The sequence below is a fragment of the Protopterus annectens genome, chromosome 1.part1 (genome assembly GCF_019279795.1).
Source record: "Protopterus annectens isolate FY-2018-M chromosome 1.part1, PAN1.0, whole genome shotgun sequence".
NCBI classification, from domain to species: domain Eukaryota; kingdom Metazoa; phylum Chordata; order Ceratodontiformes; family Protopteridae; genus Protopterus; species Protopterus annectens.
The window spans coordinates 817269760-817288508 of NC_056726.1; the positions used below are offsets into that span (position 1 = coordinate 817269760).

The following is an 18749-nucleotide window of genomic DNA, read 5'->3' on the forward strand; positions in this document are numbered from 1 at the left end:
TCAGGTTTACTGGGAGCAGACGCAGGAGGGAGTGCATCAGGGGCTAAGCTGGATTCATGGAAAACATCATCCACCACTTCTAAAATAAGGGGGATGGCCAGGTGTCTGTGCTGGGGCTGGTCCAGAAACTCTCCAAGTCTTTTCTTGACTGTGGGAAGTCCTGAGATTCCCACTGGAACTGTTCCCTGAGGGAGTGAACGGTTTCCGCAAAGAAAAAGTCCTCTGGAGGGGAGGCAGAAGGAATGTATTCCTCTGCATCTGACACCTCAAAAGGGGATGCTGTTACTCTTCAAAAACTGAATAGTCAGATTCCTCAGAATCCTGTTCTGTCAATTTCTGGAGAAGGGTGCCGTTTCCTTATAGAAGTTGAGGCTTGACTACCCCGGATAAGGAAGATGAGATCTTCCGCCATTTTCAGCATTTGTGCTTGGGGTGGTGGAGCAATAGCAAGATGGCGGCTAAAAGCAGATTTCCTAGGCTTCTAAGCCTGACAGAATCCGTCAGTCTGAGAAAAGCGGTAGTCGTATGAGAGAATGTCATTTTTTTGTCTAGATTCGGTAGTGCGAAAGGCCACCTCGGAAGCCGGTACCTGCATCGTGGCTCCCGACCCAACTGAGGCAGAGACAGCCGGCTCAGAAGACTAAGAAGATTTCTGTGGCATACCAGACTCCGAAAGGGTCTCGGTAGAGGCGTGCATAGATATCGAATCGGGCATCAGGGGCTGCGAAAGCACCTCACTGAATTCTGGGGAACTGACAACCTGCTTAGCGGTAGCGTCGTCGGAAGTCTTAGCCTTGTGTGGTCTATCTTTAGCTCTACATTTTACAGATTGTTGCCTAACGGACGCCATATTGGAATGCAAATAAGGAACACGAAAATAACTGCCTACAAAAAGAACTCTATGGCAAATGGATCTCGCATTAAAGAGGGCACAGAACCGGCAACGGGTGAAGTCGTGGTCTGGACCTAAACAAGTGACACAGTAAGAATGGAAGTCTTGGTGTGGGATCTGCTTTCCACAGGCGAGACAATTGTTAACTTTTTCGGACATTGGTTAGTGCAAGAAAAAAGGATACCCAACGGGATACTTAGCTTTAGACGTTTTTAGCAGAAATTCAACTTCGGGTAATGACCATCTGGCACTCGTTCGAACTGCTTCTGCTACGGGCTCCACAGCAAGAAAGACTTGCGTAATGACGTCGGCTGCCTTGCTTTATAGCACTGATTCCTGACATCAGATTACAGGCGACTGCAGCCAGCGCAATAAAACATTGACTCAGGTATTCTGGCCGGCCGAGGGCTACCACAGCAAGGATAACCCACAGGTGATTACTGCAACAGTGAAACACGAACATCTTCCAAACTCTGAACCAGTCTCGGTTTAGATCCATCAACGGCAGGTTATGCTTACTCTACCAGGGTTTTTTTTTTTTTTTTTAAATAAAAGGTCAACAAAGCAAGGGATGAAGGCAAAACAGTACACATTGCATACCTTGACCTGGTCAAAGCTTTTCACAACCCCCCACCCAAGCACAGTAGAAAAGCTAAACAAACTGGACATCGACCTCTCTCACTTGCTGGACTGCCAACTGGCTCACAGCAGGAAAATCAATAGGCAAATTACCTCCACAATGAGACCCATCGCCAGTTGAGTCCCACAGGGTTCTGTGCCAAGACCTCTCCTGTTTGGCATCTACTTTTCTGAAGTAAAAGCCAATATCAAAGGTCTCTGACTAAGCTGCAAGCTACAACCAGTCAAGTCTCAAATGACTTGGCCATTCTGCAGACAGGTTTGTTCCAAATAAATAAATGGTGCTAAAATCATGGACTGCAACACAATGCCAAAAAAATGCATTACTGTATCCTTTGGGAAGTCATCTACCCTAGGGAACTACCATAATACACCCCCCCTAAAAGTTGACCCAGTTAGGGATTTGGGAACTTATGTGGACAGTGACCTAACTTTTGACCAACATGTGTCCATTGTTGTAAGAAAGTCCTCCTCTGCTGTACAGCTTATAAAGGAATTGTGTCTAGATCTAGGGGTGTCATTGTCCCTCTTGGCTCAGTCTTCAGAAGGCCAATCACCGAATATAATGCCCTTTTGGTATGCATCTGTCCAGACACATGCAACTGGAAAGCCCACAGAAATATCTTACTAAAAGGATACAAGACCTAAACAACATGTCCTACATGGACAGACTCAAAGCCCTGTCTCTATACTTTATAGGTTTGGGGAAGACAGCTATATCTCAGAGGATACCATTGCTCTGGAATAGAAGACTCCCCATCCACATAATACAAAGTTGATCCCCGTCCATATTCAAGTGCAACTTGGATCTATTTTTGGAAACAGAAAATTTACCCAAGGACTGCCCCATGTTCTAATGGATAGAGGCAGCTCTTAAATGCTTTATCCCATACATGGGTCCTCTCAAATTACCTATGGTTTGATCCCGGTTGTTCTTATTATGGACAATATATAATTAGAGACCATGGGATGTGTAAGGCCCAACTCTAACCAAATGGGATATGTTGATTCGAGCACAAAGGGATATCTGCTAGGATTAAAATGGCCTGTAGGAGCAGCTAGCCTAGTACTTGCTATGAACCCATAAAAAGAAGGGAAGGCAGCCTTAACGATTGTATCAGAAGGACTCCATTACAAATACCGTTTTATCAGATAAAGGAACATCAGTTACAAATAATCATTTACAGCCACTGCAAAAATAATGTAAGAATAAATATTAACTTGCCTTATCATACTGACATACAACAACATTCTCCGTGTCAAACAGCTCTTGCCCATCTTCATCACTGACATCATCTTCACTGTTCAGAGGTTCCTAGGGAATATAATTACAGACTTGAGTATCATCTGTACTTCAGATATGTTCTGCAGTACTAAATGCCATCAGACGTACTCTGTTAGAGAACAGTGGAGCATATAAATACTCCTGAATTAAAGTTAAAAGCTGCAATGTTTATAAAACAAAGTTCCAGATTTAAAGACCTTTAGGCTACATGAGAATTTCAGCTCAATGCTCTAGGCTGCATATTTTACACCAAGGAAGACTCGTTACGTTCATGTGATTACTGCATGCAGTTAGACAAAATGTGCTGAACACTGCATTTTTTGGCACTTTGCTAAAAAAAAAAAATATTTGCCAGTAGCCTACTTTTTGACATGGTTTTCATTGCACTATAGCCCTTGCAGCTCCAGTTTGTTTCAACTTGCCATTACTGCTACTCAGTGGTATGTACACAGGCCTGCAAGAAATAAAACTTGTGCTGCACTCGCTATAACAAGAGTCAGTCTACCCACACAGTGACACTGGCTTCTAAAGGAGGTACAAAAACACAGAACAGTGCCTAATTCATTACCAGCCTTACATTTCCTAGTATTCGTAATGTTACTCCCAACAATATCTGGTTTAACTCCTCCACATAGCCCTCAGCTCTCTCTTACTCCATCACTCATGCAAAACTCTAAATAATCTTCAGCAGCTAGGCCCAGCATCACAAGAGCCTCTAAGGAGTCTACAGCAGTCCAACACCTGAAAGTGACAGCAAGACCAACTGAGATGGATGAAAGTTGGAATGACCACATTTTCTGCAAAAACCATCCTGGAAAATGGAGTGCTACTCACTGCAAGTGCATAATGTACAGCTGTGCGACGATACTCATGACTACCACAAATGCTTGAATACAAGGATCACTGCAGAAAACATTAAAGCAACAGTACAAAGCCATATTAATCCACCTTTTCTTAATCTTTAAAGCAGTCATATACCTATGGGAGCTACTTTACCTCTCACACAATGGCCACAACCAGTAAGCCTGGCTGTACAAAACAAACTAACATGGACCATTAACTGCTGCTGGCACTGACTGATGATTAGACTGTTTCCAGGTTTGTTACCAACACAATCTAAAATTATCCAGAATCACAATGAGTAGCAGGAGGGCTTGGCTATTGGGGGGGGGGGGGGGGCAGAAGAATGGAGCCCTTACTATGACCCAAGTAACCTGGGTTCAGTTAGCAGCAATGACATGAAAGGAGCCAGGCAGGGAGGGAGAGAAGTGAAGATGTGTGGCTCATTAGCTTTTCCTAGGAGGATGGCGACTGCTGTGCACAGTCGGTGCAACAGTCAGTGCAATATCCCTGGCTGGGACTGGGGAAACCACCACTTGTGCTTCCCAAGGAGGAAACATCCCTTATGGAAGTGAAATGGCCTCTGTGGTAAGCCTTTTACCCAATCTCTCCTCCCACCTCTATGAAAAGTGTGTGCATCGGGACAAGGTACAAGCAAAAACCTTGTAAAGGCTGCCTAAATTAAGGCAAACAGCTAACTCTTGCACTAATGATGGAGAAGAAATGGATCCATTGTTTGGGGGGGGGCAAACACCCCAATTTTAGCAGGCATAAACATACACAGTACAAAGGGGACAGTAATGGCCCTTCTACAGCAATGACCTTTGACATGAACATCTACTATTACAAAGTGTGGCGGACCGCCTGTATTACGTTCATCTCAAAGATCATATTTAATGTTTTTTCCCTAGAAAAAAAATAAAAAAAAATCTCTAATCACAAAACATCTTCATGCTTGTAATCACCTACTTGTAATAAAGTGAAACATTTTTAATCCAAGCATTGATAATAAGTTTTAAAATTCCTGTAGTTCATGAAATGTCACTAAATCAGTAACAAATATCATGCCCAGTCGGACAGATATCATTCAGGAATACAATTGTTAAGTGAATTGATAAAAAATTTTAAGCAATTAAGTTTTAAGAGAAACTGATTTACAGTTGGTTTTCCAATTAATACTTTCCCCCTTTACATGCACACGCCTGTTTCTAAATAATACTTTCCCCATTTACATGCACATGCCTGTTTCTAAATAAAAGTAAACATGAGGAACAAAACAACGTTAGGGCTCATCATTCACAGAAATGCTAGTTTCATTAAGCCCCTCAAAAAAGTATCATTAATATGCAATGAAAGTCCCTGCCAAAAAATAATTTGGATGCACACTCTGGATTTCTGCATACTGCAAGAACTTCAAAATGTATTTTAGCTTTGCATGGATTTAAAACATTTAATTTTATTGCAAATAGGTGATTGCAGGCATGAAGATGTACTGTGCTTCCAAGTAAGCTTTTTCTGGTGCTAGTGAAAATGCATTAATCTTTATGGATCACCGTTTTACAGTAATTGCAAGAGGAGTAACATACTACCAAGCAGTACAACCTTGACTGAACATGCCGTGCAAGACTGCAATAGACAAACCTGCCCTGCTCCTACACTGGGCAACTAGTCTGCATTATTTAGTGAAATTATGAATGGATGTCCAAATGACAGCCCCAAACCACATGCTGAAAAGTACAGTTGTGTACACTTACCATAAATGTAGATGTTCAAGTGTATTCACTGTTGCAGTCATTACATTTGGGTAATCTGCTGGCAGGTTGCCCTCAGTCGGCTTGAATTCCAAAGTCTTGGGTCCTGCGTCGGTTGCTGCCTTCTCTTCCATGATGTCAGGTCGTCAGGGGTATAAAACATGCAGCCGACGCCATTTTCTTTAGTTTTTCTTGCCCCCGATGTCAGGTGCCCCCCCAAAAGGTAGCTCTATATATATATATATATATATATATATATATATATATATATATATATATATATATATATCATATAAAAATACATGCATCAATATAAACTTTACCTTCATCTACAAGCAAATACACCACATAGGTTGTAGAAGATAGCGAAGGAAAGATAAACTTTAGAATGACAGGGGGGTGGCGGGAGGGTAACCTGGACTGCAACAGTGAATACACTCAAACATCGACATTTATGGTAAGTGTACACAACTGTACTATGTTCTTCGTGTTTCACTGTTGCAGTCATTACATTTGGGTAGAATCCCAAAGCTATGGTTGGGAGGCTGGAGCTAAACAGCATTAGGTGCGGCTATAAGGCCCTGCAGCACTGCAGTGGCAAAGCCTGCCCTGGACTTAGAGTACAGAGGCAAATGGTAATGCTTTGTAAAGGTGTGAACAGAACTCCAAGTAGCAGCCTCTAGAATGTCTTTGGTTGGTACTCCTCTGAGAAAGGCTGCTGAAGTAGTTGCAGCTTAGGTGGAATGAGACCTAATGCCCTTGAGCACAGGTTTACCATGGTGTAAGTAGCAGAAACAGATGCAGTGGCCTATCCACTTTGAAATTGTCTGCTTTGAAATAGCCTTTCCTTCTGATCCTGCAGCATATGACACAGTAATTGCTCAGTTTTTCTTAGAGCTTTTGTCCTGCTCAAGTAGAATCTTAGCTGTCTGTGTACATCCAAGGAATACAGAATTCTCTCCTCTTTGTTCTGCGGATTTGGATAAAAAGTTGGCAGATGAATTGTTTGGTTAAGAGCTACACTGGAAACCACCTTAGGCATAAAAGTAGGATTTGTCTTCAGAGACACCCTGTCAGGGTAAAATATGACAAAAGGCTCTACAGCCATGAGGGCCTGTAGCTCTGAAACTCTTCTTGCTGAAGTAATTGCTAGTCGCAGAGCTGTCTTCCACGATAAGAACTTTATATCAGCGGTAGCAGCTGGTTCAAATGGAGGCAGGGTGAGGTTTTCCAACACATAATTGAGGGCCCATGCAGGCAATGGTGATCTTCTAGGGGGCCTTACATTTTTGGCTCCTCTAAGATACTGCTTTAGTAAAGTATGAGAAAAGATTGGTGGCTGTGTTGTAATGAGCTGAAATGGCAGAGGCATGGATTTTGATTGATGAGAAAGATAGGCCTTTGTCAAGTATCTCAGTTAAGTATTGTAATATCGGAGGAATATTTGGTTCTGCTGTATCAGTTCCTTGTGCTTGATTCCAGTCACAAAATCGCTTCCACTTGTCAGCATAAGATTTTCTAGTACTAGGCCTTCTGGCTTCCAAAATGACATCTATCACAGCTTTACTGAGAGGTGTTGTTTGTATGACTACATGATTAGCCATGCTGCCAGGTTTAGAGTCTGTAGTTGATTGTGCAGGAAGTGATTGTTTTGCTGGGACAGTAGTTGTGGTCTTTGAGGCAAGGTCCATGCTGGGTATTGAGACAAGTTCCTTAGGATTGGGTACCAGTACTGGTGGGACCAGTCCGGGGCAATTAATATCTTTGGCTTCTCATGTCTGACTTTTAGGAGGACCTTGGGCAGAAGAGGCAGAGGAGGAAAGGCGTAAACTGATAGGTTTTTCCAGCTGAAGGATAGGGCGTCCACTTTCCATGCTTATCTGTGATAAATCCTTGTGCAGAATCTTTTCAATTGATAACTTTGAGGAGATGCAAATAGATCTATGTCTGGGATCCCCCATTTCTCTGTTATCATGCTGAAGACTTGTGGATTTAGTTTCCACTTGTGAGGGTCCATAAGGTTTCTGCTTAAATCGTCTGCCAGAGTGTTTTGTTTTCCTGGCAGGAATTGAGCTTGAAGATGTATTTGGTAGGTCAAAGCTGTGTCCCACAGTGCCATGGCTAATCTGCAAAGGGGGTATGAGTGTGTGCCCCCTTGCTTGTTTATATACCACATAACTGTGGCACTGTCCGTCTTTATCAGTAGTTGTCCTGGATGAAGTAAGTCCCTGAAGGCTGTTAGGGCATTTTGAACAGCTAGCATCTCTTTCTGGTTGATATGTAGATGCATTTGTTTTGGTGCCCATATGCCCTGAATGCATCTTCCTGCCATGTGGGCCCCCCAGGCATAATCTGATGCATCTGTTGTTAAGGTTTGGCTGGCAGGGAGGTAGAGTGAAGGGCCGTCCCATGTTTTGGTGACAGGCCTTTGCCCACCATAGAAACTCCTGTTGCAGGCAGGGAATGAGAGGAATAAGAAGTTATGTACTCACCATAACGTTCCATCTGAGTAGGTATCTTCATTTGTCTGCAACCTTTGGGATACGGATCCGAGCCGGCAACTTCTATCATAGCACAGATCCGAGCTCCTAGCTCCTCCCCTTACCCATAATCCCCTGCCTACCCTAACTGACCTCAGATCAAGTTTGCCCCATAGCACAGCAGATAAGTGTCCCAATGGGAACATATGCTAATAACACAAGAACAATCATTTTGGTCAGGGGGAAGGAGGGGGGGATGGTTGCAGACAAATGAAGATACCTACTCAGATGGAACGTTATGGTGAGTTCATAACTTCTTAATCTGAAGTAGGAACTTCATTTGTCAGCAACCTTTGGGACAGAGTCCCCAGCTACCTAAATCTTGGGTGGCCTTCATGGAAGGATATTCCGGAGCACCGCAGAGCCAAAGGACTCCCTACTTCGGGAGACATCTATTTTATAGTGGCTGATAAAGGTGTGAGATGAAGCCCAAGTGGCTGCGGAACAAATGTCATCCAGTGGAACCCTAGCTTGAAAGGCCGCAGATGTGGCAACGGCCCTAGTAGAATGAGCATGGACTCCTTGAGGTGCAGACCTTCCCGAGCTCTGATATGCTAAAAGAATGCAACTCGAGATCCATCGAGAGAGAGAAACTTTAGAAACTGACTTTCCGAAATTACTTTTGGCAAAGGAGATAAACAACTTATAGGATTGCCTATGATCAGCCGTACTATGGATATAAAAACGTAGTTGTCTGTGTACGTCTAAGGAATGTAGCTTGTACTCTCCTTTGTTATGAAAGTTGGGGAAAAACACTGGAAGATTGATTGATTGATGTTCGCTTCTGAAGATACCTTAGGTAGAAAGGACGGATTGATCCTGAGGTAAACCCTATCCGGGTGAAAGACCAGATATGGTGGTTTGACACAAAGAGCTTGCAATTCCGACACTCTTTTGGCTAACGTTATGGCCACCAAAAAGGCTGTCTTCCAAGAGAGAAATTTGAGATCAACCGTGGCCGCTGGTTCGAATGGGGGACCAGTCAAGGCCTGCAAGACTAAGGATAAATTCCATGGAGGTACCACCTCTTTGACTGGAGGCCTAAGGAGGAAGGTACCCTTGAGGAAGGTCTTAAACAGCTTGGAAGTGATGAGGGCCAGACTCTTGCCCCACGTGATAGTATGAGATTGCTGCCAGTTGTACCTTGACTGTGGAAGAACTAGCCCCCTGGTGAAAGAGAGAGGTTAGAAAATCTAGAACCGACGCTATCGGGGCTGTAAAAGGGTCTAAACGACGGTGTTCTGCCCAAATGGTGAAGCGTTTCCACTTACTTCGATAAACCTTCCTGGTGGAAGGCTTGTGAGCTGCTACAAGAATGGCTTTGACAGGTGATGAGATCCCGGGAGTCCTTATGAGGAGTGGAACTGGAGCAACCAAGCCGTCAGCTTGAGGTTGACCAGGTTCGGAGTCGGAAGATTGAGAGGGTGAGAAATGAGATCCAGAATGGGATCCAGAATCCATGGTGGATACACTAGGTGAGACCATAGGTAAGGGAACCACGTCTGACGAGGCCAGAATGGGCCAATGAGGATCATCTTGCTCCCCTGGCTTTCTGTAATAATTTTCAACATCAGGGGAAGAGGAGGGTAAGCATAAAGCAGACCGGGAGGCCAAGCATGAACTAGAGAGTCTCTCGGGGACTCCCCCGGAGGGGGGATCAGAGCTAAGTAATCGTTGCATTTGGTGTTTGAAGGAGAGGCAAAAAGATCGCAACAAGGTTGCCCCCATCGGGCAAATACTTGCTCTGCAACTCGATGGTTGAGAGACCATTCGTAAGGAGTCAGGATAGTACGACTGAGCCTGTCCGCTAGAATGTTGGACCGTCCCGGAATGTGCGTTGCTATGAGAAAGCGGTTGGTGGAAATCGCCCATTCCCACACTCTCATGGCCTCGCGGCAAAGGGGGTAAGACCTGGTTCCCCCGTTTGTTGATGTACCAGACGACCGACATGTTGTCTGTCTGTACTGCAATCGTCCCTACCGGAAGAGAGTTGTGTAGTGCCTGCAACATCAAAAGCACCGCCCTCATCTCTAGGATGTTGATATGCAAAGAGGTCTCTACGTCGTTTCACGTGCCTTGGACTGTCCTGCCTGAAAAATGCCCCCCCGCCCCACCCCAGGCGAGAAGTGTCCGTGGTCACTGTGTGACTGGCGGAGGTAGTGAGAAGGGGCGTCCCGTGTGGAGATTGGGTGATTGGAGCCACCACAGGAGCGATCTTCTGCAAACCTTGCTTAAGGAAATGGGGTGAGACAGGGACCATTGTACCTGGAGGGTCCACTGCAGAACCCTCATGTTCAACCGGGCCAATGGCAGCAGAGGGATTGCAGCTGCCATAGATCCTAGGGCCCTCAGGATCAATTCCGCCGAAGGAGTTTGCAGTTGAAGGATGGCCCGCACGTGCAACATCAGGTTCCGAAGCCGATCTGGAGTCAAGAACGCAAGCATCTGCCTGGAATCCAGTCTCGCCCCTATAAAATCCAACACCTGTGTAGGGATGAGAGAGGATTTGGTCATGTTGATGGTTAATCCTAACAGTGGAGCCAGACTGAGGAAATAATCCCTGCATGAACAAAGTAGATGCCTTGTTGGGGCCGTAAGGAGCCAGTCGTCCAGGTATGGAAAGACCTGAATTCCCTGGAGTCTCAGGTGGGCCGCTACTATCGCTAGGACCTTGTTGATCACCCTGGGGGCTGAGGTGAGACCGAAGGGGAGTACCCTGAATTGAAAGTGACTGGCTCCCAGCCGGAAGCGGAGAAACCTCCTGGAATGCCTGTCCACTAGAATGTGATAGTACGCATCCTTGAGGTCTATGGAGCACATCCAGTCGTCCTCCCGCAATAAGGGGAGGACAGATTGCAACGTGACCATTCGGAACTTTTCTTTGGGTACCGCCAGGTTTAGGAGAGAGAGGTCGAGGATGGACCTCAAGTCCCCCGTCTTTTTTGGCACCAGAAAGAACCTGGAGTAAAACCCTAATCTGACTTGATCTGGGGGGACGGGCTGGATGGCTCTTTTTTGCAGAAGCTGCTGAATTCCTGCAGCAGCCGCCTCCCTCTGACTGGGTGGAACGTCAGGAAGGCTACTGATTCTGGGGTTTACTATGAAGGGAATTTGGTAACCTCTGGATATAATATGAAGCACCCAGCGATCCGTTATGGACTCCCATTTTGCTAGGTGCCTCGAAAAACGCCCCCCGACTGCCTCCAGAGTGGAGCAGTCGGGTAACCCCTCAGGGGTTCTGCGTGGGCCTCTCAGAGAACGGTTCTCTGGGACCCCCTCTGCCTCTGGGGCGGCGTCCTCCCTGTCCTCCTCTGCCATGAGAGGACTGGTTGTCCTGAGCAGACTGGGATTGATGCGATTTTCGGAACCACATCTTCTTCTGACCCTTTTGGTTCTTTGAAAAGGACCTTTGGGGCGCAGAGAAGCAGACTCCGACGGCAGACAAGGTCTTCCCGTCTTTCTCGCTCTGGACAAGAGTGTCGCGAACGGTTTTGCCGAACAGTGCAGAACCATCAAAAGGGGCATTCGCGAATGACGCCTTAAAGGGTTCCGAGAAGTCACAGTGACGGAGCCAGGCCTGTCTCCTCATGACAAGCCCGACTCCGCCTGCTCTAGCGGCTCCCTCCGTAGCATGAGAACAGCCACATAGAGGTGTTAGAGATAGAGCGGAGGGTGGCCATTCGGGAGGAGTACAGATCCTTGTCTCCCTCCGACATGGACCCTGGGGGGGAAGCAGCGTATTCCTTAATTAGATCCCACTGCATCCGAATAACGTGTGCCATGTAGTTCAAGGCCCTCATAGAGAAGGTCGCTGAACTGAAGGCCCGCTTCCTAAGACGGTCCATCGCACGAGACTCCTTGCTCGGAGGATGAACCGTGGGGCTCTCCTGAGCCAACTCTTTCTTGGTGGCTGCAGCCACCAACATGGCATCCACAGGGGGACCGCTGCTCCAGTGTGATCTCTCTGCAGGGGACGCTTGGGGATCGGCTCTACGGTGTCCGGTTCCTTCCAAGCCCTAGAGGATATGAGATCCACCAGGGGGTCGGGTGGAGGGGACACCCAAGAGGTAGATGGTCCTGCCTCAAAAGCCTCAAGAAATACGGACTCATCAGAGAAAGCCTTGGGGCAGACCACCCACCCCTGATTTTGAGCATTTCCATGATGACTCCAAAGGAGACATCCTCGGGGGGAGATCTAGGGGAGTCTACCCCCTTCATCCAAGTCTGTATCTTCAGTGAGACTCTCAGGGGAGTCAATGTGCCTCCTTTTGCACTTTGCCTTGTGAGGAATCTCCTCGGGGGGGGGGGGGGGCTGTCTGAGGAGTCCTCACGGGCTGTATCCTGTTCCACTGGAACTCCTAGAGGCGCTGAGGCAGGCTGCCCTGAGGGCCGGATGAGGGGAGCCAGGACCAGATGAGTGCGGGAGGGAGCCGAAGCCAGGACCGGAGGCCTGGAAGCACTCGACAGTGCCCTCTCCGCCGCAGCGAAAGCAGAGGGAGAGCCGCTCTCTTGACGGATCCGAGATCAGACTCCCACTCGGATCTGAAGCGTGGATCGACCCGGCGCCGAGAACGTCGAATCTGAAGGACCAGTGTGCTCCGACCGGGATGGAGCCGAAAGCACACCGAATCCCTCGGATCCAAAGCTCGGCCCACGGCTCAGAGAGGTCGGATCCGACAAACTCGAGGGAGTCGGAGCCGACGTGCCCAGCACTGTCGGCTCCGACCTACCCCCGGATCCAACGTGGCTCGGCTCCGAGCGCTCCGAACCCAGAATGCGGGTCAGAGAAGGAGCTATAGGAGCGAAAAAAGGGGTCGAGCTCCCCCCCGGAGGGGGGGGGGGGGAGGCAAGAGCACTCCCATCTGCATCTGGGCCTGGATGAATCTCATCATCCGGTCCATGTCCGCATCAGACATGCTAAAAGTAGACCTCGAAGAGGCCACCGAGGCAGACCTGGAGTGTCGCCTCGATGACCTCGACGGGGACCGGATCACCTCCTCCTCGGGTCCCGACAAGGGGATCGGATCCAAGGAGGAGGAGATTGAGAAGACTTGGACGGGGAGAAGTCCTCTTGGCGGGCGGGGCCGATGAGGAGTCATCAGCCTGTCGCTTAAGGTGCTTCTCCCGCCGCTTCTCTTTCCTGGACTCCCTATCCTCCGGAGCCGAAGCGGGAGGTTGAGTCCCGGTCGGAGGAAGGGAGGCAGAAGTGACCGCTACCGGGGGGGGTAGCAGGCACCGAAGTACCGGAGGCCGAAGCAGAGTCTGGGGGTAAAAGGCCCGCCAGAACTAGCTTCGACCTTCGATCCTTGAGTGCCCTGGGGTTGAACGCCGCGCAAACTGTGCAACCCGAAGAGAGGTGTTCAACCCGAAGGCATCTAACGCACCGAGTGTGGCCATCAGCCAGTGAAAGCTTGTGACCACACTCGGTGCATTTCGAAAAAATGGCTTTAGGGGCTTCTGACATTGCTACAGTAAAGCACACTCACTAGGCCCCTAACACTCAAGTCACACACACACGCTACGACCAGCGGGGGAGGGAAAAACATCTTAAATTAAATTTAAGCTGAAAAGCTAAAATAATAACAGGATTAGTGTTAAGGGTAAACCTACCATGCACACATGATCACTCACTCAGAAAGAAGAAAGAAAAACTTTTTTCCTCACAAAAACGCCAAGAGCTTTGGAATCTAGCTGTTGCTTGAAGAGCGGCATACTAGATCTGAGGTCAGTTAGGGTAGGCAGGGGATTATGGGTAAGGGGAGGAGCTAGGAGCTCGGATCTATGCTATGATAGAAGTTGCCGGCTCGGATCCGAGATCGGATCCGTATCCCAAAGGTTGCTGACAAATGAAGTTCCTACTTCAGATTCATTGTTTCCAGACTGTGTGAATGGTGACTCCAAAAACTTTTTAGGTACCAATGAAGTTTCCTCATATGCAGTCTTGCATATGGAATTAGTAGGATGCAGGATGCCATTAAGCGTAGAGCCTGCAGAATTTGTCTTGCAGAAGACTGGGTTTTTGTTGCCATCAGTTTGAAGTAAGTAATCAGTTGCCTTTGTTTGACTGGCGTAAGGTAAGCCATCTGGGCAGTTGTATTCAAGCTTGCACCCAGGAATGTTATCTTTTGAGAGTGTACCAGTTGTGATTTCTTTTTGTTTATTGTGTACCCTAGGCATGTTAGAAGCCTTTTCACAAACGCCAGGTGTCCAAGAAGAGTGTCCTTGTTCTCTGCTTGAATGAGACAGTCTTCCAAGTAAGGATATATTTGTATACTTCTTTGTCTGCAAAATGCAATTACTGGTGCCAGGCACTTTTGTAAAGACCCTGGGCGCAGTAGATAAGCCAAAGGGCAGTGCAGAAAATTGGTAATGCATTAAGCCAGCCTTGAATCCGCGGTATCCTCTGCACGACTGTCTTATTGGGACATGCAGGTATGCCTCTTTTAGGTCTAATGTCACCAGCCAAGCATTCTTGCCCAGCATGGGCAGAAGCTGCTGCAAAGTCAGCATTTTGAATTTTGGAATGTCCAGGTATGTGTTCAAAATTGATAAATCCAGTATTGGCCGCCAGGCCTTGTCCTTTCTGGGTACCAAGAACAGTCTATAGAGTAAAAACCTTGTCCTTTTTCCTGTTCTGGTACTGGTTGAATGGCTCCCATATCCATGAGGGACGTAACCTATTTCTGTGCCTCTGCCCATTGATTTTTGGGCAGATCTGGCCAACCGTTTGCCATTGGCACAGTGTGGAAATGGAATCTGTATCCCTGTGATACTATGTTTAGTACCCACTTGTCCTGGGTTATTAACTGCCAATTTTGAGCAAAAAGTGCTAATTTTCCCCCTAAGGGTGCTGTCAAATAATAAGTGCTTGGTGTAGGCAGAGGGAAGTCATTGGGACTGTTTTCTGTAGGTTTGCACTTTATCTTCCCCTGATTTGGAGGTAGATGCACCCCATTGCTTTGACCTGTATGAATCTTGTGGTATCTGGAACCCTTTGGGCGTCTGGATTTGCCCCTTTGAGCTCTGTCTGACACAGGAAAGGACCAATTTTTTGTATTCCAGTGTCTACTGAATCCTGGTGGCTGCACTTGTAAGAAGCCTTTAACAGTTTGCATAGACTTAGCTTAGTCTTCCATTTTCTTTAAAACCTCTTCTGCCTTAATACCAAACAGAGAATCATGCTGTAAAGGTGCATCTAGCAATTTAGCTTTAACATGATCGGGCAAATTTTGTTCCTTTAACCAAGCATGCCTCCTAATCACAGATCCAGTAACTGCGGCCCTGCAGGAGGCCTCTAAGGAATCAAAACCACGTTGCAAAGTATGTTTTCCAACTTGTTCAGTTGTATGCAATAATTCCTGCAATTCTTCATTTTCTGCACATTCTGAAATCAACATTATTTTCTGTTTCAGCAATCCCATAACATGTTGTTGGTACTTAAGCATATGAAATTGACAGTTTAAGGCCCTGACTGCCAAGGTTGCAGATGTATAAACCTTTTTTCCCCATCTGTCTAGAGCCCTTGAATCTCTGTCAGAGGGGGTAGGATTTTTTGCTGTTGAGGCCTTAACTCCCTTTGGAGCCTGTGAAATAGTTTCAGGATCAGCAGCAGGGTTTCTAAATAAAAATGTATGTGAGTCAGGGACCCTGTAATATCGGTCAGGCTTACTGGGAGCCGAAGGAAAGAAGTCAGGGGTCAAGCTCGACTCCGAAAACACATCATCCACAATGTCTAAAACAGGGGGAATGGCTAAAGGCTTGTGCTGAGGGAGAAGGAAATCCCTGAGCCTCTTTTTTGATTCTGAGAAGTCTTGACTTTCCCAGTGAAAATGCTCCCTCAAAGTATGCAAGGTTTCTCCAAATGAATAATCCTCTGGAGGAGATGCAGATGGAATAGACTTCTCAGCATCAGAATCCTCATAGGGAGGTATAGATAATTCCTGATCAGAAGAGGAATCAGAAGAAATAGAAACCTGATCTGAATATTCATAATCAGTGTCTTGCCTAGGCCTCATGTGGAGGGGGATGGGTACCCCTGATCAAGGTAATAAGGTCTTCAGCCATTTTGATCATCTGTTTAGGCATAGAGGCCTGTGCACGTGGCTCATGCGTCTTTTTTTGTAGTTTTAGAAGTTGCCTTTGTCTTTTGTTTTGCAGCTGTCTTCGATTTGATATATAAATGTTGAGGTCTGAATACACCCTCAGAAGCCGGTGCCTGCTCAGTGTCTCCGGACCCATCCGAGGGAGATACATCTGTCGGGTCCAATACCTTGAGTATCTTGCAGCATGCCGGACTCCACATGGGTGTCGGTAGAGGCCTGCGACTTGAAGGTAGCAGGCATCAGGGGCTGTGAAAGCGCCTCACTGAGTACCGGTGAACCGGCGACTGGCTTAGGAGAAGCTTCGTCATCAGTTTTAGATCTCAACTGCCTTTCTCTGTCCTTTTCTTTGCGTTTTTTATGTACTCCAGTAGTCGGATTGCTATCCAAGTTGCTGCTTTTACAACACTTCTAGAATCCATCATTTTCAAAAACCAACAGATAGTCAAGGTCCTAGTAAAATGAGCCTTGCCCCTCCTAGAACAGTTTTACGGTGTGGAGAAAAACAAAAGGTCATAGCCTGAGACAACCTTTAGTAAATAGTGTTTTCACACAGGTTGCCCCTTCTTACCTTCGCAAAAAAAGAAATTATCTGAAAGATTTTGTTCTGTCAAGATACTAACAGAGTTGCCTGTGGACATCAAGGTATGGAGTATCATCTCTCCCTCATTTTCAGACTCGGGGAACCTAGTTTAGCTGAAAGTAAACTCTTACACCACTTTATACGTAGAAGGATTAGTTTCCAACCATAACAGCTTACAGCTCATACTTTTCTTGCAGACGTCAAGAGTAATCAGCAAAACAGTTTTCCATGTTAAGAGCCACATAAGAGCCTGATGATTTGGTTCAAATGGAGCAGTGTTATAGCGACCTCCAACACAAAATTAAGATTCCAAAGAATAGCCACCAATTTTCTTCAAGACCTCTTATGCAAAACCCCTTTCAAAAAAAATTATGACACGACAATGCACTGAAAGAGGGGGCCCATGGGCAGAATGCTGAAACGGCAGACAACTATCTTGATGGCGGGTTAAGAAAGGTCAAAGGACAGAACTCAAATATTGTAATACCAGAAAAACACTAACCTTGAATGGGTGCTGGATATGTTGTTGGCACTGCACGTCTACAGTAAGTAAACCGGTGCCTAAAGGGAATAGGGATCCGTTCAGCTGAAGTCAGTTGGAGTTGAAGTCTCTCAACCACCCAATGTTTTTGTGTGAGTAGATGCATCTTGTGAGGAAGCTTGTGGTAACTGCTCATGGTCATTTCAAAATGGAGAATCATTACCTGGGGCCAGAATACATTAGACAGACCCTGGATATCACTAGAAAGGGTGGTAAATCATACAGGAAAATTTCTAACCAAGGAAAAAAGGCATCTTTCTTCCAGGTCTTCTTGCAAGGAGCTCTAGTGCAGAATCTTGCCAGCTGATTATTCGGACAGAAGGCAAAGCAGTCTACCTGAGGAACTCCCCTCAGATGGATAAAATCTTGCTCTGATAGGATGCAGGATGTCTGCACAGTGAGACTGTGCTGTAATACTATATCCCAGGATAATGTGGCTAGTCTGCAAAGTGGTTAACGCCTGGTTCACCCTTGCTGGCTGAATATGGTATTGTCTGTAAGAACTTGATCAGAGTTGAGTGCTTTGATTACAGCAAGCATCTTTTTATATTTATGTGCTTGTATCTGCCTTCGGTATCCCAACACCCTGCACTTTTATCCCTCCTGAAACTGTTCCAGAAGCAATGTCCTAAGAGTCTGTGGTGACTGACTGCTTTTGGGGGGGGGGGCACACCTGGATTTAGGCAAACCATAGTCCTAGAATCTCTGTTAGGCGGATGGACAGATGAGGAAGATTCAGACATCTCCTTTTTCGTGGCCGCTGCCACCACCATAGCGTCCACTGGCACTCCCTTTGTCAGATAAGCCTTATCCTGAGGGACAGTAATATATTTGTTAGGCTTTCTAGGGACTGGCTCCACCGTGTCAAGCGTCTCCCACGCCCTTTGAGCAATCAGCTCCATCAACTCATCGAAGGGCGGAGTGACCCAGGAGGAGGAAGGGCGAGCACCGAATGCCTTCAGCAAAACTGACTCATCCTCAGAAGGGGGGAGGGCTTGCCAATCACCTCTCTGCTTTAGGATCTCCAGGATGTCAGAAAAGGAGACATCCTCTGAGGGTGACTTTGGGGACCCTTCTGACTCATCTAAGTCAGTGTCCGATGTCAATGATTCTTGTGGAGAATCTAAGTGTCTCCTCTTACACAATCTTTTCCTCGAACTTCTTCGTGGGAGCATCCGAAGAAGCCTCCGAGGAAGAGGGGCACCCTCCAGGGGTGGCTGAGACACAGGTGCTCGACGCTAGATGTAGCCGTGGGTGCAGAGGAGGATAACGGTCCTTTATGGGAGGAGAAGCTGTTTCTGCTGATGTGGTTGTCTGGGTAGACAACACCTTCCTCATGAGGTCGAAGGCCCCGGGTCCCGAGTCGAGGTATCTCCGGTTCGAGGAAATGGGAAGAATCCCGAGACAGGCACGAAGGCATCGACCCGAGGACGGAGCAGAGTCGATCCGAGCCGAGGCCCGAGAGGAGCGTCGGAACCGAAACATCGGTCCGACTCTCGGTCCCGGAACCAAGGATGGATCTTCGGCTCCAAGACTCCGGTACCGGATCCGACGGAGTCGAGGTGAACGGCGCCGACCG

General features: G+C 47.0%; 1 protein-coding gene across 1 annotated transcript in view; it reads right to left on the reverse strand.

Moving 5' to 3' along the window:
* The window catches only part of GTF2A1 (general transcription factor IIA subunit 1), a 402278-nt gene that overhangs the window by 97017 nt on the left and 286512 nt on the right, over window positions 1–18749 (reverse strand). The window contains exon 7 of the mRNA XM_044078441.1: window positions 2757–2846. Within this exon, the coding sequence (XP_043934376.1) occupies window positions 2757–2846 (90 nt within the window). The remainder of the gene's footprint in view (window positions 1–2756; window positions 2847–18749) is intronic.